The 27,018-nt window shown below is 44.2% G+C and overlaps 2 protein-coding genes and 1 non-coding gene across 10 annotated transcripts; all 3 read right to left on the reverse strand.

Moving 5' to 3' along the window:
* Positions 1-587: 587 nt before the first annotated feature.
* Znf331 (zinc finger protein 331) lies at positions 588-2,599 on the reverse strand. The gene is given in 4 exon segments (XM_037200035.1): positions 588-1,745; positions 1,747-2,106; positions 2,108-2,376; positions 2,548-2,599. Coding segments are annotated over 4 exon segments (1,080 nt in total). The 3' UTR covers positions 588-1,346.
* Positions 2,600-2,754: 155 nt separating this feature from the next.
* LOC114688230 (zinc finger protein 331-like) lies at positions 2,755-26,372 on the reverse strand. Of its 8 annotated transcripts, none has more exons than XR_005090873.1 (6): positions 11,415-12,517; positions 9,580-9,790; positions 9,205-9,281; positions 6,424-6,550; positions 5,123-5,250; positions 2,755-3,042 (listed from the first exon to the last, which is right to left on the reverse strand). XR_005090873.1 is itself a non-coding variant. In XM_037202749.1 (6 exons), the coding sequence occupies exons 4-6, from the start codon at positions 9,241-9,243 to the stop codon at positions 2,816-2,818; spliced, it is 393 nt and encodes a 130-aa protein (XP_037058644.1). In that variant the 5' UTR covers positions 9,244-9,281; positions 9,580-9,790; positions 11,415-11,512; positions 25,566-26,372; the 3' UTR covers positions 2,755-2,815. The 8 variants fall into 8 exon arrangements, 6 of the variants coding, with proteins under 6 accessions (XP_037058644.1, XP_037058658.1, XP_037058662.1 ...); XR_005090876.1 differs by lacking the exon at positions 5,123-5,250 and adding an exon at positions 7,599-7,751; XM_037202749.1 differs by lacking the exon at positions 5,123-5,250 and adding an exon at positions 25,566-26,372 and having other exon boundaries at positions 11,415-11,512.
* LOC114688233 lies at positions 24,742-24,904 on the reverse strand. The gene has a single exon (XR_003733769.1). It is a non-coding gene; the product is annotated as a U1 spliceosomal RNA (small nuclear RNA).
* Positions 26,373-27,018: the final 646 nt, after the last annotated feature.

Genomic DNA, 27,018 nt, shown 5'->3' on the forward strand with positions numbered 1-27,018 from the left:
ACAGTGATTATCCTTATGTACAGGGAATGTACAGAACAGACATTTTACAAACACAGTCTTGATTTATGGGAATTTTAGCTCATAGTTTTCAACTTTGTGATGGCACAAAAGCTATCCAGACCTTAGTCTTTTCAAATCATAATAGTGGGAAAGTGTGTCCACACAACTACTGATTTTTCAACTTTGCGATGGTGTGAAAACATATTCAATGCAACTACTGATTTTTTCAGTTTTGCAAAAGTATGCCTGGTACAATCACTGATGTTGTCAATTCTCTGAAAGCACAGTCAGTAAGCAACTGTTTTTTTTTCAGGTTTACAATGGCAAGATAGTATGCTAAATATAACTGCTTTTTCCACTTTATGACAGTGCAAAAATGAAGCCATAGGACCACTTGATTTTTCAACTCTACAATGGCATGAAAATGTATTCAATATAACTACTCATTTTTCAACTCTGTAAAAGTGTACTCAACACAACCACTCATTTTTGAATTTCAAGATGTTGTGAAGGTATACCTATATAACCATAGATTCTTCAACATCACAATGATGTGAAAACATACCCAATACACCACTGAGTTTCACTTTTAACAAATATTCCCAATTTTTTTTTTTTTTTTTTTTTTTTTTTTTTTGAGACAGGGTCATGCTATGTAGGCTAGTCTGGAATCTGGTATGTTGCTCAGGCTAGCCTTGAACTTTCAATCTTCCCATCTCAGCCTCTTGAGATTACAGGCATGTGCTACCATACCTGGCTACTAGTCAAGAAATTATGGAGATACTCAGTATTTTATTACTGAATAGACTTTGTGTTAGACGCTTTTGCCCAGTGTAGGATAAAGGGCATGATTTGAGCACATTTGAGACAGGCTGGGTTAAGCTGTGGTGTTTGGCTGGTAAAGTGTCTTAAGTGCATTTTCAATTGATCTCCTTCAGTGTATGATGGATTTATCAGGGGTAAGGAGCAGCTTATGAGTGTCTCACAGAGAGCAAATAGGTGGAATGGTGATGCTAGCTGGTACAGTATATGCCAAGACTAAAGGCTTTGCCACAAATGTCACATGAGCAGGGTTGCCCCCTAGAATGAACCTGAAATGTAATAAAAGGTAGAATGGTATTGGTTGGCTTTTGTGGGTTTACTCAACCAACTTATTCAGTAAAAACACCAATATGGAAAGAATATGATCATTAAGAAAAGTGACTTTTACACTCTCTCAAATTCACCTCTAGTATGCCTTCTGATATTCTACAAATAGGCAAGTGACCACGAAGACTTTCTTAAGATAAATTAATCACCAAGGAAAGAATGAATGAAGGCGAGAGGCCTTGGTTTGCTCTTTATAGTCAATGTTTCCAATGTGTGTGAGTCTTCTGATGTTCTTTGATATGGTTTATATTATTGTAAATCTTTCCACACTCTTTACACAGTTTTTCCATGTGAGTTTTCTCATACTGTTTAAGCTGGTAGCCGTAACTAAAGGCCTTCCCACATCCCTTACATTTGTGGGGTTTCTCTCCTGTGTGAATTCTCTCATGTTTAAGAAGGTTGATCCATATAAATATAAAGGTCTTCCCACACTCCTTACATTTATAAGGTGTTTCACCAGTGTGAATTCTCTCATGTTGGGTGAGGTGATAGCCATAATTAAAGCCCTTACCACATTCTGTACATTTATAGGGCTTCTCACCTGAATGAATTCTTTCATGTTTAATAAGGCTTGAAACCCAGCGAAAGGCCCTCCTTACATTCCTTACACTCATGCGGTTTCTCCCCAGTGTGAATCTTCTGGTGCTGAGTGAGGTAATTGACTCTAGTGAAGGACTTCCCACACTCTTGGCATTCAAAGGGTTTCTCACCTGTGTGGATTCTCTTATGCTGAATGAGGCTGGAACTACAAATAAAGACCTTACCACAGTCTTTACATTCATAGGGCTTATCACCACTGTGAATTCTCTTGTGCTGCATACATTTATAGAGATGACTAAAAGTCTTCCCACAGTCTTTACACTCACAGTCTTTCTCCCCAGTATGAAGCCCTTGATGCCGAGTGAGTTTGTAGCCATATCTAAAGGTTTCCCCAAAGTTTTTACATAAGTATGGTTTTTTCACCAGTGTGAATTCTCCTATGAACAACAAGGCTCGAACCCCAGCGAAAGGCTTTTCCACAGTTGTTACATTCATAAGGCTTTTCTCCAGTGTGAATTTTCTGGTGTTGAGTAAGCTGATTCCACCAGCGGAAGGCTTTCTTACCGTCTTTACACTCATAGGGCTTCTTGCCAGTGTGAATTTTCTGATGCTGTCTAAGATGATACCTGCGACTAAAGGCTTTCCCACATTCCTGACCTAAGAAGGAGCTCTCCTTTTGAGGTCTCACTTATGTTGTAGGTGTGCTTTTGAAGGGTTCACAACACGCCCCTATGGTCCATATACCCGCCCTTCCCTCCAATCCAGGTCAGGATAGCATTTCCGGTCGGGCGTCTCTCATCCGTCCTTATGCCTGCAATTCCAGGTCAGGATAGGCATTTCCGGGTCAAGGCGTCTCACGTAACCAGGATCTGTGACATTTCATGGCCACGTAAGCACGCAACGTGGCCATGTGATCTACACACACGCGTGGAGTAGTGATGTGACCTGGCCACGCCCAGCCAGTTTAAAAACCGAGCGCCATGTTCCTGGTTCCTTCTTCTTCTCCATGCACGAGTCTCTCCCACAGGCCTGCACACTCTCTGTCCCTTTATCTCTAATAAAACTCTTATAAGCGGATTCTGTCATGTTTTGTGACATTTCCTTGCAGGGTAAGAACACAACGAGGCTAAATAACTAACAGCTTTTCTCTCTCAGTGGTTGCTTTTCTAGTCCTGTCTGTTACATCACTGACATTTTCCTCTTCAGAGCCCTGCGGTTGTTCACACTCACCTTCACCAATCCCATCAGGGTGAGGAGATATACTTTTGTCACTTGGATTCCTTTTGCAAGAGCTCAGTCCATAAATGCTTCTTCTAATAGCTAAAATGTTCACCCCTTTTGATAATTTCCCATCTGGAAGAAAAATGACATTAAGAAAAGTTTATTTTATTTTATGTGTATGCATATTTTGACTGCATTTCTGTATGTTCACTACATTCATGCCTGCTGTCAGTGGGGGCCAGAAGAAGGCATTGATCCCTTAGAACTGGAGTTACAGATGGTTGTGAGCCATGGTGAGAGTGCTGGGAACCAAACTAGGGTCTTCTGTAAGAAGAGCAAGTGCTCTGAACTGTTGGGCTATTTCTCCAGCCCTCATTTGTTTCTTTGAAAGGGAAAATCAGAAGCTAAAACTAACCATGATTCAAAAGCTTCCCCAGCAGCATTGATATTCTCAGGCCACAGCTTGTTAGTGAGAGAATACAATGGGCACTCCTGCTAAAGCCAAATGGGAAAGGATGCTGACTGCTGCTCTAGAGATTCTGTGTTAAGAGGGCAGAAAGGTCTTAAAAGCAAACACGATACAATGTATGCTGTAGGTGTGAGATGACATGCTTGGAAAGTCCAAGGAAACTAAACACTGAACTAGCTGGCGGCTCAGGGGAGAATACACACTTGGGGCAGCATGAATAAGCCTGCAGGACATTATGTTAAGTAAAATAAGCCAGGAACAGAAAAACAAACACTCCATGTATTAATAGGGAATGTAAAAAAGCTCATCCTGCTGGGTGGTGGCGGTGGTGGTGCATGCCTTTAATCCCAGCACTTGGGAGGCAGAGTCAGGTAGACCTTTCTGAGTTTGAGGCCAGCCTGGTCTACAGAGTGAGTTCCAGAACAACCAGTGGGACCTTGATTGCTGTAGTAGAGGGTAGAATCTGGGTATAGTGGCTTCACCTGTAACTGAGACACTTAGAAGACCAAGACATGAGGGCACCACAACTTTGAGGCTAGCCTGGGCTACATAGTGAGTACCAGGCTGGCCAGGGGAACCTGCTTAAAAGAGAAAAAAGTAGCAGGTAGTAGAATACCAGTTCCCCAAACTAGTAGGCTAACGAGTAGGGATTAGGGGAGGTTGGTTAGTAGATAACAAAGTATTAGGTAAAGAAGAGGATTAAGTTCTAGTATAGCCACTCTAAAGGAACATAGATTTACAACACTGTTTTTTTATTTTTATCTTTTTTATTTTTTTTAATATCTTTAACAGTTGCTCAGTGTAGCTGGCCTTCAAACTCTCGCCAAGATGCTGGCTGAGTGCTGATTAAAGGCGTGCCCACACCGCCGCTTTTTTTTATTTTTATATCTTTTGCCTCTTCTTGCAATTGGCTGACTTGAGGTCTTGATATCTGTCCCTGTCTCTTAAGTGTCGGTGTTGAAGGAATATGCCATGCTGCCCAGCTTTCACATATTTCTTTTTTTCTTTTTTTCTTTTTTAAAGATTTATTAATTTATTTATTATGTATACGGTGTTCTGCCTGCACGCATCCCTGCAGACCAGAAGAGGGCATCAGATCTCATTACAGATGGTAGTGAGCCACCATGTGGTTGCTGGGAATTGAACTCAGGACCTTTGGAAGAGACCAGCCAGTGCTCTTAATCTTTGAGTCATCTCTCCAGCCCTGCTTTCACATATTTCAAGATAATGCTCTTACTACAAAGAAAGGATCAATGCTCTATAATACAGAGATGAAAGAAAAACAATGGTTTTTATATTGATCGGCTGAGTGTGTGTATGTGAGACACACATATGTGCTACAGTCCATGAGTGGAGGTCAGAGGACAACCTGGGGCAGTTGGTTCCATCCCTTAACCATGTAAGTACTTGAGATTGAACTTAAAACTGTCAGGCTTGGCAACAAGTGTCTTTACCCACTGAACCATCTTGTCAGCCCCCTGAAGAAAAAATTTATAAAGTCAAAAAATTTAATAGGGTCTTGCTATTTAGCCATACTCCAAGTTTTAAGCTTCTTGCCTCAGTCTCTGAAGCAACGGGATCACAGGTGTGTCTGCCTCAGATTTTTCTAATCAGGAACTGTTAGGTTATAGCCACTGAAAACTGAAAATGAGATTGATAAAGACTTCATAAAAGAGAGAGCTTTAAGGAATAAACAGGAAATCAGATGATTGGGAAAATACCCTATCTCAAACATTTGCTTACCCTCAAGTTAAGTAGAGCAAGATGGCTGCCAGCATGCATGAATTACTGTCAGAATTACGCTTCTGGTTCTGGGGATGGAACCCTGAGACTTGGGCATGTCAGTTGAGGTGTATCTTCAGATTCCAGTTCTGGGGAGGAGGGGGAGTGAGATAAACTTTGAATTGTATGTTTATTCAGTAGCCCAGGAACTGATGGTAATCTTCCTGCTTCAGTTTCCCAGTGCTGGGATTATATGTGTGAGCTATCATATCCAGTAGTGTGCCACCATGCCTGGCAAGTTCAGTTTCTGTCTTCCCTGTGACTAGTCATTGTACTTGAGTATAACTATTTCTTACACTGACAAAAAGAGTCATGACTTACAAGCTTGTGAGAATGAACTGTACACATGACACACACTGTGCTTTTAAGAGTGCACGGCATGCTGGGCGGTGGTGGCGCACACCTTTAATCCCAGCACTCAAGGAAGCAGAGGCAGGCTGATATCTGTGAGTTCAAGACCAGCCTGGTCTACAGAGAGAGTTCCAGGACAGCCAGAGCTACACAGAGAATCCTTGTCTTGAAAAACAAAAACAAAACAAAACAAAACAAAAAACAAAACAAAACAAAAAAAATAATGAAAAGAAAGAAAGAAAGAAACAAACAAAAAAAGAGTGCACGGTGTACAGTAGGTCTAACATTAGCCTTTCTTGGTATTATTTTATTTTGTGACATGGTCCTGATGTGTTGGCCTCACACTCACAATCTTTCAGCCTTGGCCCCTGGAGTGCCGGGACTGCAGGCATGTGCATCCAGCGTCAAATACATGGTTCATGGACTGTAACTTCCCATCTCACTTCAGGTACAATGTGCCGGCAATGGGAATCTCCTCATTTTGGTTTTACACAAATTCCGTGTCTAATTTACTTTCTGTTAAACACAAAGGTGTTTAACTTAACAGCAAATCAGAGCTCTCGATTGAGATGTTTCCCCTTTAGGTGGGTCCTCAAAATCCAAAAGTGAACAGCAATTTGGATGTAAACACAACATCTAAAGACAAGGCTACCTTCCTTGAAGATGGTTATAAATATCCAGAATTCCACTTTACCCCTTGATCATGAGGGAAGAGAGATGATCACAAGGGGGGCAGCCAAAGGGGCCAATGACTGTTGGATGAGAAGATGAAGGCCTGGGGAGTCCACTTCCACACGGATCAGCTCAATGCCTTCTCTAGCAACGGTCTCTTAGAAAATGGTCCTGAGAATCACAGGAGAATGCTGATGCTCTGGGAGCAGAGTCTAGGTTACCTGAAGTATACAGCTTACCTAGGGAGAGCAGGTTACTGTAGTTCTCCAGCATCACATCCCAGTACAGGTCCCTCTGCACAGAGTCCAGACAGGCCCACTCCGCCTGAGAGAAGTCTATAGCCACATCAGAGAATGTCACCAAATCCTGAAAACAGAAACCCACACATACCTGATGAGGTGACAGGAGAGACCTTCAGGATGAAGGGGGTGATGGCTGCCACTGTGTTAGCTGAAGATGGAGGGCAGCAGGAACACCACGTTCCAGGCTGAGCACCGCTGTGTCACTACAGAGCCCAAGGCTGTGCAGATAACCATCTGCCAGGGAGAAGATGAAACAACCTTTTGTTCACAAGCACAACATGTTAGTGCCTGCTTGGTCAGTTACTGATGGGTGCAGGTTCTTACGATATCTTTGTTTTATTACTTAAAAATAATTAAGTTCATCGTGATTCCGATTGTGAATGTGGGCACACACATGCCGTACAATGTGGTGGTCAAGACGACTTGTAGAAGTTGTTCTTTCTGTTTCTTGTGGTTTCTGAGTATCAAACTTAGTTTGTCAAGCACTTTGGTGGCAAGTGCCTTTACCTGCTGAGGCATTTCTGGCCATATATATATTTATGCTTTTTGAGACAGGGTCTTGTCATGTAGCCCAGTCAAAACAAGAAATTCATGATCTTCCTGCCTCAGACGCCCTCCTAGTACTGAGATTGCAGAGGTGCACCACTACATCCAGATGATTTTTCTTTAAAGGTTCTTTATTTATCTGTGTGCATGTACATGTGTTATTGTGTATGCTCAGGGGACTTGTGGGAGTTGGTTCTCACTTTTTCCAACACGGGTTCTGGGGATCAAACTCAGGTCACCAGGCTTGTCTGCAAGCATCTTACGATGAACAATCTCGCTCTCTCCCAGGTGCTGCTGTCTCCCTCCCCACTCCATGCTGGAGCTCAAACCCAGGGCCCCGTAAGTGCTAAGTAAGCACTCGATCTCATCTCATCAAGCTACATCCCTGGCTCACCTTCTCTTGGAGTTCAGGAGTTCAGGGGATTGAATCATGCATGTGAGGCCAGCACTCTATCAGTGAGCTAAATTCTCTGGTCTTCTTCTTCTTCTTTTTTGAAAATTAATTTTATGTAGATAGATATTTTGCCTATATGAGTCTGTGCCTCATATATATGCCTGGTACTTACGGAGGCCCGAAGAGGCTGTGGAATCCTCTGGAACTGGAGTTACAGATGGCTGGGAGCTGCCATGTGGGTGCTGGGAATTGAAGCTGAGTCCTCTAGGAGAGCAGCCAGGGCTCTCAACCACTGAGTCATTTCTCTAGACCCTCTCTCTTTGTTCTTAAGAAAAAAAATGTGCTTTTTAAGATCTTTTATTTTTTTTAAATTAGTTAATTTAAATTATTTAATTAATTTTGTTTTTTCAAGACAGGGTTTCTCTGCATAGCTCTGGCTAGCCTGCAACTCACTCTGTAGACGAGGCTGGCCTCGAACTCAGAGATCCACCTGCTTCTTCCTCCTGAGTTCTGGGATTAAAGGCGTGTGCCACTATGTCTGGCTTTACAACATTCTTTTTTTTTAGGAGGTGGGAGGTATGTCTCTCTATGTAGTCCTGGCTGTCCTGGAACTTGATATATAGACCAAGATGGCCTCAAGATCTTTTATTTTAGGCTCTGCATATTTGGGTGTTCTGAATGTTCAAGTCACTGAGCAGTCTCCCTTTATAACAACAGAAGTATCAAAAAATCTTATCACATAGTCAGGCTAATGAGATTTAAACCTCTTGGAGTCATATACCTGACTGACTGAGACAACTGTCAGTTCTTCCTTTCTCCTGTTCCTGATGCAGAGGACACTGGTACCAAATGACTAAGCATCATATGGAGGTCTGGCAGGCCCATCCAACAACAAAATGTATCTCCTGGTTTCTATGGCAAGGTTACAACTCTATTCAACACAGTGTCAACTTGAGAAACCTAGCAAAGCTTGTATGTCAGCATATACTAAGATGAAGATCACTGGACATATTCCTTCTTACCTACCCAGAACACAAGACCAGTCAGTAGAGATGAACAATGCTTTCTCTTATGGTCCAATGGGACTGGCATGTCCAACTTGTCAGGTCACAGAGAGGCCAATATTTTGCCCAAGGGATTTTGTTCCTTCATTGTTATAATATTACTCTGGACCAAAAAGAAACTGAGCACACAGGAGACTCTCAATAATTCAGTGATTGAGTAACCAGCTTATATGGGACCATGATTCACTGGCATAGGGAAAATCAGGGGGTAGCTAAGTAGAAAAGGCTTGCTTAGCTCTGGGTATTCATAGCAATGTCCCCATATCTGACCAGTACATTTTTTTTTTATCATTTTTTTCATTATTAAGAAATTTTCTATTCACTTTACATACCAACCACAGATTTCCCCCCCTTCCCTCTACCCATCCCCCAGCTTTCCCCCAACCCCCCCCCCCACATTTTCCAAGTCAAGGTCTCCCATGGGGAGTCAGCAGAGCCTGGCATACTCAGCTGAGGCAGGTCCAAGCCCTTCCCCGCTGCACCAAGGCTGTGCAAGGTGTCACACCAAAAAGTCCGCCCATGCACCAGGGACGGATCCCGATCCCCCTGCCTGGGGGCCCTCCCAACAGTTCAAGCTAAACTACTGTCTGCCATATCCAGAGGGCCTAGTCTAGCCCTATGGGGGCTCCACAGCTGTTAGTCCACAGTTCATGGGTTTCCACCAGTGTGGCTGCTGACCAGTACATTTTAAGAAGGAAGGAAACACACACTTACACGGGCCTTGGTTCCAGAACTCAAGGCTTTGTTGGCCATCTTGGGGCTTCTTCCACAGTAAACACGAAGTCTGAGAACTGCAGGAAAAAGTGAATAACTAAACCAGTGGCAACTGGCTTCTCAAGTGACTTCCAGTTTTCACTGCCACATCCCAATCTATACACAAGCACAGTGAGAGAAAGATTAAGATGCTTCTGGATAAAAATCAAGAGGAGGCATTTTACTTTTTTTGGGGGGGGGGCAGGGGTTTGTCTCGAAGACAGTTCCCTGCTTGGAGTATGTCTGGGAGAAGTCTGGGATGCGGTAAAGAATCTGGCCTTGTCTCCAAACATCGGGCCTTTGCTGCCAGATCCCAAGAGACAGTCTCCATCTTACCTGATGGAGATGCTTTGCTTTGTCTTAGGCGGAGGCCGAGCAGTCTGTAAACACCAACCTGATGATGCAGGGTGAGGGGCTTGGATCACACAGCGACAACAGACCTGGAGACTGAGATCAGGCATGTAATGTGCTAGAACTCCTGCTGTGCTGAATGTCAGAGTGAGTGACAGTTACTAACCTCCTAGTGTCGGTTTCCTTCCTGCTAAAACTGGAATAGAAACATTATGGAGATGTGGCTGTCCCAAATTTAAGGTAATCTATCTAAAGCAATTGGCAATATGAAATGATTAATATCTGTTACTATAAAAGATCAAGAATTTTACACAGCTGCTTATTAATTTTTTTCCTTTGCTACGGGGCTCAAATCTTGTTCCTTGTACATGCTAGGTAAGTACTCCATCACTGAGCCACATCTCCAGCCCCATTTAATGTCTATCTATCTATCTATCTATCTATCTATCTATCTATCTATCTATCTATCTATCTATCTATCTATCTATCTATCTAAAGACAGGCTTTCTCTGTGTAGCCTTGTCTGTTCCAGAACTTGCTCTGTAGACCAGGCTGGCCTCAAACTCAGAGATCTTCCTGCCTCTGCCTCCCTCTGCTGGGATTAAAGGCGTGTGCCATCGCTGCCCCTGTTTATTTTTCTTTGACAGGCTCTCTGTCCCTGACTTGTGACAATCCTCTGGCCTTAGCTTCCCAGACTGTTGGGATTGCAGGCATACATACCAAGCAGGCTCAGCTTCCCTTCTTGATTCTTAAGTTTGTGTCCTTTAAACTGTCTAAATAATTGACATGAATGTCAGATGTTAGGAGGCTGGTTTTCATCACGAAACACTTATATATCTGCATTCATGAAGAAATGCATCCTCTCCATGAACAGCCAGGGGGCAGAGACATTCTGTGTAAAAAATTCAGCTCAGAGGCTGCATCTGTTTTTTTTTTTGTGACAGACCCACAGCTCTGGATTCCATTCACAAACTAAGCTTTGGAGTCATTTGTGAATTAATACAAAATTTTAGGAGGATGTGCTGCTCTAGAAACACACATATGTTTTGAATTTTTTCTTTTCTTTCCTTTTTTCTTTTTTTAAAGAGACAGTTCTTCCAGGTTGGCTTTGAACACCGGATTCTCCTGCCTCTACCTCGTAAGTGTTGGGATTATATCTGCGACATCACAAATGATTTATTTGAATTTTTTGAAGCAGAATTTTGCTTTGCAGGCCAGGCTCCATTGTGCTGAGCTTATAGCCATGTACTGCCATGCTCTGCGAAGGTTATTGCTCTTGACCATCCAGAGCTGTTTTCTCTTTGTGAACTTCTCAGCACCCATCACTCTCCCCTTCATATGCATGCTGCTCGTGATTTATAAGTATCCACGCTTATCATTATTCATGTGATGACAAGATAGTATGTACCAATCAATGCTTGGGGTTATAAGATGTTAATGCATTCTATCCTTATAATGACCCAGTTTTCAAAAGGTCAAAAACAGGTAAGAGGAACCAATAACAGGTCTGAAATTCTCTCTCATCTTGAATACGTTTTAATGGATATTATTATTATTGTTTAAGCAGATACACTAAAGCAGGTCACCCAATACTGCTCCAAATGGATACAGTGTGGGTGGGTCACAAGACTGCATACTTCTTTGCAACTGGTCTTGTGATGTCAGCACCTTTGATCTCACGTATTGGTTCCTATGATACTTGCATTATTTTCAAAATAAAGAAATACCATCTTCCCCCCCTTCTTAGTATGGGTATCAACACCTCAAAGGACAAATTAAAACCTATAAGGCAAAATTCTCTAATCAAAAGAGAAACTCACCTTTACCTGTAAGATGCCTGAAAGTCCTTCCTACTGAAGACAGCGTCTTCGGTTGTCCTGAAGACGGGGTGTGATGGACGACGATGAAAACAGCGGCTCTGCGGAGAACAGGTTAAAACAGAAAACATACCCGAGGCTCAACTACTTTTAGGCTATTTGTAAAACCTCGTGTTGGCTCTGAACTTCCCAGACACTGGAGGACCTGTTTTTAATATTCCTACCTGTAGCATGAGGGATCTTTGCATCCCCACAAAGGAAGACTACGCACAACGCTAGCTCCTAAACTGTCCTGACGCCTTTGTTTGGTCATTTTACCTAGGGCTCAACGGTGCTCAGACGGTAAAGGCGGAGGACCTACAGGTGTCAGAGTTTCGCAACGCACATGCTTGGACTAGCTACTCTTGTCCCTGTCAAAACCACTGACACCAGTCTCGTCTTCCTTATGGAGCAGTCGCGACTAAATGTGTCGTGTTAGGCTCACACTTGTTACCTGGGTATACCTCAGCAGTGGTGCCACAGACCGCGTCGGTGTCCCACGTCAGAAGCAAGATAGAACTGCCACAAGGGTTCGAGGCTGCACATGCAGCCCTTGCTGCTTGCAGCCCTTTTCTGCAGTGTATAAACAGACTCGGTGTGTCCCCCTGCCCCTGCAGTTTCCGGCCGCGTTGTCAAGGCAACAGCTGGCCGTATCAGCGCCCAGCAAAGGGAAAGTAATGCTCACATGCGTGCGTCATGGGAGGGGGTGGGGGCATTCACCTACACAGGCAACCCAAGCAATCCCAGACCTCAACCCATGACAGTGCGCATGCGCATGGAGTTCTGGCTGGGTAAGCATGGTGCAATGGAGAAGATACTTAGATTCAAGCGTGCGCTCATACACTCTCGCGCGCACATACACATACGTGTCTGCGCACACATGCGAACACACACACAGACACACATGCACGTGCACACACGGACACACACAGATGTATGAGTACATATGAGCGCATACAGTGGTACGCCACCTAGAGGGACACACCCACCCACGATAGGGTGATCATTGTTGTGATAAAACACCATGACCAAAACAACTTGGGGGGGGGGAGGGCTTATTTGTCTTACATTTCCACATCACTGCTCATCATAGAAGGAAGTTAGGACAGGAACACAAATGGCAGAAACCTGGAGGTTTGCAAGCGCTGATGCAGAGGCTAGGGAGGGGTGGTGCTTACTTGTGGTGATAAACTGTGTATCAAATAAAGCTTGCCTGAGGATCAGAGGACAGAGCAAGCCACTAGATTAAACATAGAAGCCAGGCAATGGTGGCACACATGTTTAATCCTAGCACTTCAGAGGCAGAGATCTGTTTAGATCTCTGTGAGTTCAAGGCCACGCTGGGATACATGAGATTGACCCAGTCTAGGAGAGAAACAGAGTCAGGCTGTTTAATCCCAGCACTTGAGATTTCATGCCTTTGCTACCAGTATTTGGGAGGCACACACACCTTTAATCCCAGCACTAGGAAGGAAATAATATGTCTGGGTGGAGAAAGGTATATAAGGCTGGAGGAGACAGGAACTAAAGCCTTTTTGGCTGAGGACTCAGAGGTTTTGAGTAAGAGGATTTGTGGAGTTTGTGAGGCGAGATATGGCAATGGCTTTTCAGCATTTACTCCAATATCTGGCTCTGGGTTTTTTTTTTTTTATTAAGATATTTAAGATTCGTGCAAAATTTACTGGCTTTCTCAATGTGGTTTACTTAGCCTGCTCTCCTAGGAGACCAGGGATGGCAATACCCACAATGGGCTGGGTCCTTCCCCATCCATGGTTAGTAAGAAAATGCTCTACAGGCTTATCTACAGTCCTATTTTAGGGAAGTTTTTTCCTTCCTTCCTTCCTTCCTTCCTTCCTTCCTTCCTTCCTTCCTTCCTTCCTTCCTTCCTTCCTTCTTCCCTCCCTCCCTCCCTCCCTCCCTCCCTTCCTTTCTTTGAGACAGGGTTTCTTTGTGTAGCTACCCCTGGATGTCCTGGAACTCACAGAGACTTGCTTGCCTCTGCTTCCTGAGTGCTGGGATTGAAGGCCTATGCCACTACCGCCAGGTTGGAGGCACCATCAGAATCCTCCTCCTCCTCTTCTTCCTCTTGTGTCCCCTCCCCCCAAAAGGGCTTTTCCATGTTTTATTTATTTATTTATTTACTTACTTACTCATTTATTTGAGACAGGGTTTCTCTGTGTAGCCCTGGCTTTCCTGGAACTAGCTCTGTAGAACAGCCTGGCCTCAAACTCACAGAGATCCCGCCTGTCTTTAGCCTCCCAGAGTGCTGGGATTAAAGGCATGCACCACCAAAGCTGGCTTAGAGTCATTTTTTTAATTGAGGCTTCTTCCTCAGATGACTTTAGATTGTGTTAAGTTGACATAAAACTATTCAGCACAGTGAATATGACCAAAATATATTATATATAAATATAATGTCCACAAAACCATTATTATGTGTAATTAGTATATATTGAGAAGAAAATAAACAATTTAGAGGTCTTATTCTTTGTGTATGTTTTAACATACATGGATTCCACCTCCCCCCAAAGACAAGGTCGGACTATGTTGTCCTGGCCTGGAATTCAGTATGTAGACCACACTGGCCTCATAAGCATCCATCTGCCTCTGCCTTCCAAATACTAAGACTAAAGGTTGAATATGATATATCAGGGCTGGAGAGATGGTTCAATAGTTAAGAGCACTTGCCGCTATTACAGAGGACCTGAAGTCAATTCCTAGCACCCACACAGCAGCTCACAATAGTCCACCACTCCAGTTCAAGAGGACCTGACACTGTCTTCTGAGCTCCTCAGGCACCAGACATGCACTTGGTACAAATACATACATTCTGGCCAAACACTCACTCACATAAAATCAAAAAGTGCCCACGGCTCTTGTAGAGGGGCCAGAGTTCCCATCATCCATGTCACATTCTGTTCACCATCTCCTGTAAATCCAGTGTAGAGGTGGGGGATGAGCGTGGGAAGTAAAGCTGATGCTCTCCTCTGGACTCTGGATCAACCTGCACTCATGCAAACATATTGGTCCCCCCCCCCATAATTAAAGAAAAAGAAACAAAATGAAACAAAAACCAAACCTGTCTGTAACTCTGGTTTCAGGAGATCCAATGCCCTCTTCTGTCCTCCTCCATAGGCATCAAAGATGAAAAAGATGCACAGATATACAATAGGCAGAATATTCATACACATTAAAAAACAATCTAAAAAAATTAAAATAGGCAAATAAGTTCCAGAAATGCAATACTACATCATACCAATAGCAGATGGACTGTGATAAAGTTAAGATGACTGAGAGAGAGTAGAATGCTGGTCACTGGGGCCCGGGAGAGTGAAGAGAATCTTTGCAGCTTCAGTTAGAGAGGAGAAATTCATTTGGAAATCTACTGTGGGACTTGGAGATGATCATGAAAAATGGAGTCCAGCTTATTTGAAAATTGCTGAGTGAAGAGTTTATTGTCCTCATAAATATGATAATGAGTGAGGGGAGGGATAGATTAAAGGTCAACTTGATTTAGTCACTCCAGAACCTATACAAATTTCAAAACATTATTTAATATTATATAATACTACAATTGGGGGGGGGAGAAGAGTATATAGATGAGACATTAGGGCCTTTCTGGAGCTTAAAAAATGGATTTCAGGGTCTGGAGAGATGGATGAGAAGTTAAGAACACATGTTCCTCTTACAGAGGACTGAGGTTCCATCCCCAGCATCCACATGGCAGCTTACAACTGTCTAAATCTAGTCCTTACGATCTAGTGCTCTCTTCTGACGTCTGAGGGCATCAGGCATGCCTGGACCACAGGTGACCTTACTGCATTAGTCAGAGTTCTCTAGAGTAACAGAACTGATAGAATAAATAAATAAATAAATAAATAAATAAAACACATATACATATATTAGAGTGGCTTCCAGGCTGTAGCCCAGCTAGTCCAACAATGGCTGTCTGCCAGTGGAAAGCTCAATAATATAGTAGTTGTTCAGTTCACAAGGCTGGATGTCTCATCTGGTCTTCATTATATGTTGGATCCCAAAGAACTGGGCTCTAATGCCAGGGAAGGAATGAACTTGAAAGAGACAAGGATGAGCAGACAAAGAGCCAAGACTTCCTTCTTCCATGTCCTTTATGCAGGTTGCCAGCAGAAGGTGTGGCCTGGATTTAAGATTCATCTTCCCACTCAAAAGATTTACATTTAGGATGGATCTTCCCACCTCTAATGATCCAACCAAGAAAAGGTCCCCCTCATAGGTGTATCCAGCTGCTTGGGGTTTAGTTAATTCCAGATGTAGTCAAATTGACAACCAAGAACAGCCATCACACTTACATTTAAGAAAGGGAGAGGCATGGATGATCAGCAAGATGACGACTAGAGTTCAATCCATGAGTCTCTCTCTCTCTCTCTCTCTCTCTCTCTCTCTCTCTCTCTCTCTCTCTCTCTTTCTCTCTCTCTCTCTTGGCTTTTTGAGACAGGGTTTCTCTCTGTAGTTTTGGTGCCTTTCCTGGAACTCAACCTGTAGACCAGGCTGGCCTCGAACTCACAGAGATCCGCCTGGCTCTGCCTCCTGAGTGCTGGGGTTAAAAGCGTGTGCCACCACCGCCCAATGGGTCTCTTACAGTGGAAGAGCCAGCTCTACTGAGTTGCCCCTGACCTCCACACATGCACCGTGGAACACACAGTCCCATGCTAATTATTAAAACAAACAAACAAAAAAACCCAAACAATGACAAAAACAAGAGCCAACCAAACCTTGAACACACAGCTGTCCAGAGGCAGAAGATAAAAACTACAGAAACAATAATGTGTCCATCTGGGAGATGACGCCCAAACAGGCCGTTGTTCCTTCTACTGCTTCTCATGTCAGGAACCTTTGTCAGGAGAGTCTTGAGATGACAGGGGATGGAAAAGCTCATCAGAGTTTTTCTTTTGTCATTTATATGGCCTTCCTAGAGAGTATGTTTGATTAACCTCTTCTGAGATAAAGCTTGGTCACTCTTCCCTCTCTTCCTTTTTTTTTGTGCTAGGGATGATACAGTGGTGCATGCTAAACACATGCTATGCCACTCACTGAGCCACACCCCATGACATTAAATGACAGGATTATTATTTCCATGTCCTGACAGGTACCATTGCCTTGCTCAAGTACATACAATACAGCACCCGCACCATTCAAAAGACAATGTACCTGGTGTTTGCACACAGACACATCGTCCACCAGTCACAAGCTCAGAGTCGCTGGCAGCCCTGCCACCTTGAGTGGTATGGTTACATGTGTGGGCACTGGGACCCTCGGGAGGAGTGTACAACTGAAGTAGAATAAGGTAGAAACAGTAGTTATCGGACACTGGTTTATTTATTTAGCAGTTTTCTCAAAGCACTGCTTGTACCACCTATTTGCCAAGCGCAACTCCGCTTGCTACCAGGAACAGAAAGACCTGGAGAAATGGCCGAAACAACAGAAATGCCCCCAACAACCAGGGACTGCCTCATGTGCTTCTGTAAACATCTCTCTTGCATGCTGCCCCTCCTCGTGGTTTTAGAGTATAAAATGTCAGTGTAGACTGGACCTGGGATGGAAGCCTTTCAGGAGCTATCCTGGCTTTGGTCTGCCAGTGACATCTCCTTTCTTCCACTCTCATTGGTGTGGCAGTGCTTATTCCAGAAAGATTTCCCAAGACATTTCTGAAAGACCCAGCGAGATCTCATTCACTAGGTCTCCAGTTGGTCTGGAGAGGCTGCCACTCCCTGGCCTCTCAGCCACTTCCTGGTCTCTGGTAGTGGGAAGTTGGAGCCCCCAACAGGACTCCTGGGCCCCCTTCTGGTGGCCAAGGGGACTGTGAGATTCAGGACTGGAGTGGAAGAAGATGAGACTAGGCTGGATGTCCAGGTAAAGCTCCCTATGGAGATAGGCAGGAGGAGCCAGCACGAATTTGGTCACTCTGCAGGAGATTGTATCCAAAGCCTTGATGGGATGCTGAGATGGCATTGGTCTCCAAGGGAAAGGTAGAATGGTCCCCAGAGAAATGGGCTAGGAATTTAATAGGAATATATAACTTTTGAATGAATGTGTGAATGCTTATAATGGACCTACAGCCCTGTGGCTATGGGATTTGAATGAATGCCAACCTGCATGCAGTTCAGCTGAGGTTATTTCACCTGAATAGAGGTGACCAAGCACAGGGACATACATGTGGCTCTAGGCAAGACCTCTGAAGTTTCTGTGAGGGGGCTGGCCAGGGGGAGACTTGCTTGAGGGAGAAGTTGGTCCTCACTAGCCCATCCTATGTGCCACACAGGGCTAGGCCCATATAACTTCCCCAGCTCCTGGTTAGGAAACTCTTATCATCATGGGGTCTCCACAGTCCCAGTGTGAGAACCGCACAGTCCTACAAACCATGCTCAACAACTTTTTTTTTTTTTTTCCAAGACAGGGTTTCTTTATGTAGTCTTGGCTGTCCTGGAACTTGCTCTGTAGACCAGGTTGGCCTTGAACTCAGAGATCTGCCTGACTGCCTCCTGAGTGCTGGGATTAAAGCTGTGCACCATCGCCATCTGGTGCTCAACAACTTTAAAAGAGAATTTACTGCTGACTATGAAATAAAGATGAAGTCCTTCAAATGAAAGACTCTCTGTAAAATTGATTGGTCTTCTGTTGATGTCGGCTGGCCACCTGAACAAACTCTAGATTTGACTCTGATTAGCAAAGTTGCCCAGATCTGTATGGGACCACCTGGCTACTCAGACCACGCCCCACATATTGATTCATGATGCTATTCCTTGCCCTGAGACCCTCTGCTAAGACTTTGCTACCAGATACTGGGGTCTTCCCAGCCCCAGACCATATTGGCTACAAAAATTTTTGAGCCTGAAGTCACCAAGGAAATGCCCCTATTAGCTTCCCCAGAGGATGAAATTTTTCCTGTGATGCCACCTCCTTACCAGCTCTAACTGCCGGCACTGCATGGCTCCGAGGTAGTCGAAAGACTATTTGATCCTGCCCCTCCAGTGGCATTCACCTGGACACACTGCTCACCAACCTTGGCAGGCCCATAAGCTCTGCCAGACTCAACAACTACATGGGGATGCTCACCAGACTTTGGTTTGCTGGGTTCTTGGGAAGAGCCCTCTCCAATGTGACATTGAGGGAAATACCAGGCCCTTTCCTGATCCAAGAAGACAGCAGCTATGGTACCAGGCCCTAAATCTGGGCACACCCTTGCCTCAAGAGGAGGGAGAGTCCTTCCATGATTTCAGAGAAATTATCAAAGAGGCTTTTTCCTCACAGCCAGACTTAAAGGATGAGCTGCTTCCTAGTTCAGATATGGAACCTTTTATGGATGGGAGCTGAAGCCTAGAACAGGAGGAATAGCCCCTTATATCAAGGGAGTCAAAGCAACAATATATTGAGAAAGAGGGCTGTTTACCTCAGGGGGCAAAGAAGTTAAAAACAGGGGCTGGAGAGATGACTCAGAGGTTAAGAGCACTGGCTGTTCTTTCAGAGGTCCTGAGTTCAATTCCCAGCAACCACATGGTGTGGCTCATGACCATCTGTAATGAGATCTGGTGCCCTCTTCTGGCCTGAAGGGATACAGGCAAACAGAACACTGTACATAATAAATAAATAAATCTTAGAAAAAAAAAAGAAGTTAAAAACAAAGACCAAACGCTACAGGTCCTAGAAGCTCTTTGGGCCCCCAGCCGTGGATGTGTGTGGCGCACTGCCAGGCTCACACAAAGAGTCAAGGTAGATTGGAAAACCAGTTAGCAGATTAGACAGCCAACAGCTGCCCTCTGAGCAGACACAGCCACGCAGTCCCCTCTGTTGCCCCTCCAGCCCCCCACCAAGGTATGTTTACACTCTTTGTGCTCCTAGAACTCCCCTCACAGAAGCCAGAAGAGAGAGAAACTGAAGAAGGGGCTGCTGAAAACCAGGAGGGCGGGCTGAGAAACACAGAGAGGAAAATAGCAATTCCTGAGATGACCTCTCCCAGCCTAATCTGGCAAGCTCATGAAACAACCCACCTGGAAAAACTGCCCTACGAGAATCGTTGCTCCCGGTGGTGGTGGCACACGCCTTTAATCCCATCACTTGGGTGGCAGAGCCAGGCGATCTCTGTGAGTTCGAGGCCAGCCTGGTATACAAAGTGAGAAACCATATCTCGAAAAACCAAAAAAAAAAAAAAAAAAAAAAAAAAAAAAAAAAAAAAAAAAAAAAAAAAGAATCATTGCAAAGAAATTTGGTGGATGCCAACACTGACCCAGCAAGCTAGCAAAGCCTGCCTGCAGTGTGCTCAAAACAATCCAAGCAGGGACCCAAGGTCCACATGCCAACAGAACCAGGGGTCCTTCCTACCCATTTAGACAATTAAAAGTGGACTTTATTGACATCCCACCCAGCAGAGGGGATGGATAATTTGCTGGTTATGCTGTGCACTTTTTTTTTTTCCGGGCTGGGTAGAAGCCTTTCCTACCTTCACAGAGAATTAACTTGAAACTTGCACACATGGTATACTACCTTCAATGTTTAAGTGAAGTTGAGAGGATGAATGGGACTTTTAAACTGACACTGGCCAGACTGCCAAGAAACAGACCCCTCTCGGCCAAAAACTCTGCCACTTGTACTTACAGTTGAGGGTTTGTTGTGCATGTATATGTGCAGTCACTATCCCAAAGGACTCAGGGAACCTTGGAGAGTATGGACACACCTGCCCGTGGCAATTCTTGAAAAACTTGGCTGACACAACACAAAAACTCTGTCAAGTTGCAAGTATCAAGCCATGCATATGTCACATTCACACCAAGGCTGCTATGGACCTGAGCCAGGCGTGGACTGTGAGAGCTGAGCTAGATCGGCCTCTGATCTCACGGCCTTGGAGTGGAGACAACTCTGCCTTCTGATAGCACTTCCTGACTCAGCGGATGTGCATCCACGCACGCCCCACTCTGCCTCTTTGATCCTGTTTAAAAAATTAGTCTGGAGGGCAACCTTGTTTCAGGATACCTTTAACCAACGCCTCGAATATATGATAATGCATGTTAAACCGGAGAAGAGGTCCTTTCAGGCGCTCGTCCAGGTGGACGACGTTGACCAGGCTTTAGTCCACGGGTTATATTTCATCTCTTCCACTCTTGTTGGTGTGGGAGTACTTATTCCAGAAAGATTCTTGCAACTCAATTGCAAGAATAGTGTCGTGGAAGCTAGTCTACATGTATTACAAATATTTCTGCATACAGTAGACATTTATGGAGACAGAGACTCTTCAAGAGAGACCCCCCAGAACATGCATGTGACCTGTGGTTTTGCAGCAGTTTACAGGCATAGCAGCTAAGGTACTTAACGTAGTTGCATGTATGCTACTCCCATAGATGTCAGTGGTACAAATACACCCAGGAGTTAATCAATCCGTATGAGAAGCTAGCCGATGCAGAACTATAGACTGCGCATGCGCACCGTCGGTAAACACCTCCCCGCTCTAATCCCAGCCTTCCTTCTACGGGCACTGTTTGTGCAATCTCTGCACCCTGCCTGTGCACATACAGTGCAAATATACCATAATTTTGTTGCTGGAACCCATTTAGTCCAAGCCTGTAGGTACAGTGAGGAAGGGAGCTTCAAACAGCATCCCCAGCCTACCATGCACCGCAACTGCTGCACCCAGGTGCCTCTGGGAAATGTAGTCCAAGGCTTGATGTCTTCACGAGGGGATTTTTTTTTCCTTCCCCCTTTTCTCTGGGTCACAGGTTACTCTGTGTAGCCCCGGCTGTCCTGGAACTTGCTCTGTAGATCAGGACGGCCTCAAACTCAGAGATTCGTCTGCCTTTGCCTCTGCCTGTCAAGTGCTGGGATCAATGGGAGACCACCATGGCCCCTGTCATTTTTTTTTTCCTTAAAAAGTATGTATTTCTTATTTCACGTGCAAAGGTGTTTTGCCCGCATGTATGCCTGTGTGAGGGTGTCAGATCTCCTGGACTCTCTACTCTCCATACTGACAATCCTCCTGCCTCAACTTCTTGGTGCAAACCACCCCACTCGCCACCCCGTTTGTAGTGCCAGGCCAGTGATTATCATCAGGTTCTGGGAAAGAAGCATGTCTCCTACGGTATAAGGTATAAACATGATGTTTGGCTAGTGAAGTGGCTTGCTGCCAAGCCTGACAACACAAATTTGATCCCCTGGTCCACATGGTGGAAGGAGAGAACCAATTCCTGCAAAAACAAAACAAAACAAAAACAAACCAAAAAAACAAAAACAAAAACCATACACCAAGCAAGACAGAATTCACTGGCAGGGTACAGCCGTTTTCATAAGCTCTCACTTTAATGTGACCTATAATTGCCATGGATTCCTTTTAAAAAATCGTATTTATTTACTTGAAAGTTTTTTTCCCCCCTGTCCTGGAACTTGCTCTGTAGACGAGGCTGGCCTTGAACTCACAGAGATCCACCTGCCTCTGCCTCCTGAGTGTTGAGATAAAAGACATGTGCCACCACTGCCCAGCTACTTAAAAAATTTTAGAAGTAATTTATTTTATGTGCATGTGAATGTGTATATGGGTGTGTGGTGCTCAGAGGAGAATTTTTGGGAATTGGTTTCTTCCTTCCACCATGTGGGTCCAGTGGATCAAATTTGGATTGTCAGATTGGCAGCAAACCACTTTACTAGCTGAACCATGTTGCTGGTCCTATATTTCTTTTATATACTGTGACTTAGAGCAGTGGTTCTCAACCTTCCTAATGCTATGACCCTTTAATACAGTTCCTCATGTTGTGGTGACTCCCAACCATAGAATTATTTTGCTACTGTTACAAATCATAATGCAAGTATCTTTGGAGATAGAGTTTTGTCAAAGGGGTTGTGACAGGTTGAGAACCACTGATTTAGAGTCTTTTATTCATTTCTATGATTAATTAGCAGGACTTAAGACTCCAGAAACACAAGCATGCTTAGATATGTATAGGAAATAAACGAATGTTATGCATGGTGATATAATGGGTAATTTTGACTAGCTAGCCTCAGTACCCACCCTAGCCTTTTTTTTTTTTTTTTTTTAATTAAACTTTTTGATATAGAGCCATTTTTAAGTTGTTCAGGTAGGACTTGAACTTGTGATCCTCCTGCTTCGGCTTTCCTAGCGACCTGGATTAAAGAAATAGCATTGTACTATCTGACCTTGCCTGCTAATCTTTATGAGTTGCTTAAAGTCCTCATTTTTTTCCTTTTTTGCAGATTTGCATTTTTCCCATTAAGAAATTTAAAACTCACAGGAATTTTAATAAAAAACAGATTAACAAAGGGGGGGCATAGATTATGTGGCAGCTGGGATCCTGTTACCATTAAGGGGAGTCTGAACATATGGGGCTGAGGTAGACAGGATGAGTGACTCAAAAATGTCCATATTAGGGTATGACTGCATGACTCCGTGGGCAGTGGTGTTTACTGCCAAGCCTGGCTACCTGATTTCCATCCCTGAGACCCACACGGTGGAAGGAGTGAATTGACTCCTACAAGTTCTCCTCTGACCTCCACATGCGCACCATACCTGTGCGCATATACATACACACACATAATGAACAAAATCAATATAAAAAAAAGCGTCTGTATCTGGGGGCTGAAGAGATGGCTCATTGCTCTTCCAGAGGACCCTGGTTTGATTCCCAGCACTCACATGGTGATTTACAGTTGTCTGTGACTCCAGTTCCAGGGCATCTGACACCCTCACACAGACATATATACTGACAAAACACCAATGAGCATGAAACAAAAACAGATGTCCATATGCTAGTGTATGAGCCTGGGAACACGGCAAGGAGTTAAGGCCACAGATGGACTGACTTAATAGGCTGCCAGTAGAAAAGACAGACAAATCATATACAGTTATCCTGGTGGGCTCAGTGTAATTACAAACAGCATGGACATTAGATTAAGCAATGTTTGAGTGAGACAATGTGAGCGGACAATCTACTAACTCGCCTTTGCTAGCCTGAAAGATACAGAAAGATCAGGAGCCACATAACCCTGAAGGCTTCTAGATGAGGGCAAGGCAGGGACAGGGACACCTTGCAGAATTTCTAAGGGTGCGGCCTTAATGTTTTGGCTTAGTCCAGTGAGACTCACTTCAAACTTCTGAGCTCTGGTACAGCCGATAATAACCCGTGCTTATACAGCGCAACAGTAAAAGAAGAGGACAGACGACCCACTAATGAAATATCGATCGGAGTGAAACACCCTTCCTTTGAACATCCTTTCGCTCCATCTCAGCAAAGCTACCTCTGCAGACTGAGCCAAGACGTGCAGACAGACAGGTCTATTTGGTGTGTGTGCAAGGCCACCTACCCCCCGCCCCCCACACAGAATGAGCAACACAGCATTAAGAATGGGAGAGAAGTTTTTACCAGCTATCCATTTGACAGAAGAGTGATACCTAGAATAGACAAAGAACTAAACCAAACAAGAAAAGAAAAAGCCAATTTAAAAAAAAAAAAAAAAAGCCAGCCAAAGAGCAGAACAGAGAACTCTCCAAACAAATTACCAAAAAACATTTAAGGGTTCTATGGTGGTATTCTAATTGTACTGAAATGTGATTTTAATCGTATGTTAATAAATAAAGTTGCCTGGGGGTCAAAGCTATTAGAGCCATAGAAAGAGCATGGCAGTGGTGGCGCATGCCTTTAATCCCATAGATCTCTGTGTGTTCAGGGATACAGCCAGCATTGGAGACATACGCCTTTAAGACCTAGAGGGCTGTACATTCAGGCAGTGATGAGGCAGTCATGTGTTTGGGTTTACAACCAATGAGAAGGCAGAACAGAAAGATTATTTAAAGACATACACACAGGAAATAGGTCTCTTTCGGAGAGCTAGGACCACCGCAGGAGGAAGGGTGAGATTTTAGCTCTGAGCTCCGCCCTTTTGGCTTTCTCTTTTACATTGGTTCTGTGTTTCTTATTTAATAAGATGGTTGGTTACATCTACAGGGTTCATTATCCTTAGCCATCATGGAAATACAAATTGAAGCCATTTTGTGATTCCATCTTACCTTTGTCAGAGTGGCTAACATGTTGGATATAGTAGTTACAAAAGATCTGATTAAAATTGAATTTATTAAATTTATTAAAATTGAATAATTCCAATTCCTCATGCATGCTTTTTTTTATTTTATTTTGTTTAAGACAGAGTCTCTCCATGTAGACTGGCTTGGAATTCACTTTGTAGACCACCTTGGCATTCAATTTACTCCTGCCTCTGCACCACACACAGGTCACCTTGATTTTTTTTTTTTTAAATAATACGAGGGAGAGTGTGAATTCAGTCCCTCACTACCACAAATTATGCAGTCAAGTTTCCTGCATTTCAGGAAATCGCAGGGGTCAGCACATCTGGAGTGCAATGGAGAGGCTTGCCCTGGAAAAATCACTTCCATGATCATGGTATCTCCCCTGCCAGGTAAGTATCACCTTGATTTTTGGAGCAGGGTCTCTCACTGGTAACTACACTGGCTGAAGGGACCTTAGCCCACTCGAGCATGTAGCTCTGGCAGACCTTGTCTTTCTCCCCAGTTCCCTCCGCCTTGCTAAAAACTGTTAGATTACATTCCTAAAGCTAGCCAGCAAGGCTTATTCCCTTATTTGACCACTTCCTCCTCCTGAGGCTGACTGTCAAGGTCCAGTTATCAAAATATTGAAGTCCATCAATCAAAAGCCCCCTTTGGCTCACCTAATTAACATGCCCTGTCAAAATATGCCACACATCCTAGCCCATTCTAACATAGGCTTACACTTTTTTCTTTCTTTTTCTACAAGGTCATTGACAGCTGTTTTTCTGCCCGAGTCAGAAAGCAGCCACTTTTAACTTTTCCTCCCTGCTTAGTGAAGGATCTCTCTGTGAAAACAGGTGTTTGGATGTGGTTTGTGCCTAGTCCAGGGTCAGGGAGGGAAGGGGTCCCCTTTAAGTCCACCTTGTAGGTTTAAGGTATAAAATTAGAATGCAAACTGGACCTGAGATCAAAGTCTTTCCGGAGCTATTCTGGCTTCAGTCCACCGTGACATCTGTTCTCCTCACTGTCATTAATGTCAGAGTGCTTATTCCTGAAAGATTCCACATCATTGCTCCTACCTCGCCCACATTGCGACAGCATGCAAGTTCTTTAGATGGAACCATCTCTCTTGGCCACATTTTTCTGTAAGGGAAGAAGAGGGAAAAAAAAAGAGTGCACAGAACGATTTGAAAAATTTCCAAGCGATTCAGATACTCTATTCACAGGCTTGCCGTGGTGACAGATCTGCGCATGCGCAACACATGTACTACGCATGCGCACAGTACCAACGCCAGATAAATCCACCTCTAAAGTTGGCGACTACTCCATAAACCTGTTTCCGCTTACCCACAAACTGTCCTGCCTATGCACAAACACTGTGACTAAGAGGCACATCGTGTGAAAATAGCTTTCAGTTTGCCCCCTAACTTTCCCAGGAAAGACCAGCATGTATCCATGGAAACCGGGGTTTTAACTCCCAGCATGCATTTCACAGCAACTGCTGATGCCTCTGGGAAATGAAGTCCAAGAGTGTTAGACACCACAACCATTTGTCCCAGGTTTGAAACCTAACAAAGAGGTGCTTGGGTCCTGTACTGGGGGTGGGTGGTGGTGGTGTACAGGTCTTTACTTTTTTGGATGAATAGGGGTTGGTGTGATATCAACTTTGTGTGGCTGTTTTGGTGCCATGTGTGTTTGTACATCTGCACCTGCAGTGCCCTTTGATGTCTGAAGAGGTCTGGGACTGGAGTTATGGACAGCCGTGAGCCTTTATGTGGGTGATGGAAATCGAACCCATGTCCTGTGCAAAAGCAGCAAGACTTTTAACAGAGATCTCTCTAACCCCCCAGCCTCAACAGATTTTATTATTTTTTTTTTCCAGACAGGTTTTCTCTGTGTAGCCCTGGCTGTCCTGGAACTCACTCTGTAGACCAGGCTGGCCTTAAACTTAACAAAATCTGTCTGTCTCTGCCTTCCCAGTACTGGGATTAAAGGTGTGCACCACTAAGCTCAGCCTGATTTTATTTTTATTCTTTTGAGACAAGGTTTCACTATGTAGGTCCTGTTGCCCTTGTACTGGCAAGCTTCCTGCTTCAGCCTCCTGGTTGCCAGGAACACAGGAGGGCATCTTCACCCCAAGCTTGGAGTGTCTGACTAGGTTGTAAGGCTCTCTCCGTGACTGAGTCTGCACTGAGCACAACACCAGGCTTTCCCCCTAAACCACAGTTTATTTAAATTTAATTTTCCTGTCTTCTCCTCTCTCTCCTTCTTTTTGCTTTTTTTTGAGACAGAGTTTCTCTGTGTAACAGTCCTGGCTGTCCTGTCCTGGAACCCTCTTTGGACACCAGGCTGGCCTTGGATTCACAGAGGCCCACTTGCCTCTGCCTCCCGAGTGCTGGGGTTGAAGGCGTGGACCACCAAGCCAGGCAAGTGAGTTGCTTTTAGTTCAAGAAATTTGTGCTTCACTTTAATATGTAAATGTACAGGTAATAATATACACAGCATAATTTTCTCTTGTGATTTTTTTAAAAC

Source organism: Peromyscus leucopus, chromosome 1 (assembly GCF_004664715.2).
Source record: "Peromyscus leucopus breed LL Stock chromosome 1, UCI_PerLeu_2.1, whole genome shotgun sequence".
Classification (NCBI taxonomy): domain Eukaryota; kingdom Metazoa; phylum Chordata; class Mammalia; order Rodentia; family Cricetidae; genus Peromyscus; species Peromyscus leucopus.

Excerpts from the sequence above, each read along its gene's own strand:
- LOC114688230 (XM_037202749.1), bottom strand. The coding sequence starts at position 9,243 with ATGGCCAACAAAGCCTTGAGTTCTGGAACCAAGGCCCGT. Across the intron at positions 6,551-9,204 it reads GTTCTGGAACCAAGGCCCGT|GATTTGGTGACATTCTCTGA; the intron begins GTAAGTGTGTGT and ends TTCTGTTTTCAG. Across the intron at positions 3,043-6,423 it reads CAGTAACCTGCTCTCCCTAG|ATGGGAAATTATCAAAAGGG; the intron begins GTAAGCTGTATA and ends TTTTTCTTCCAG.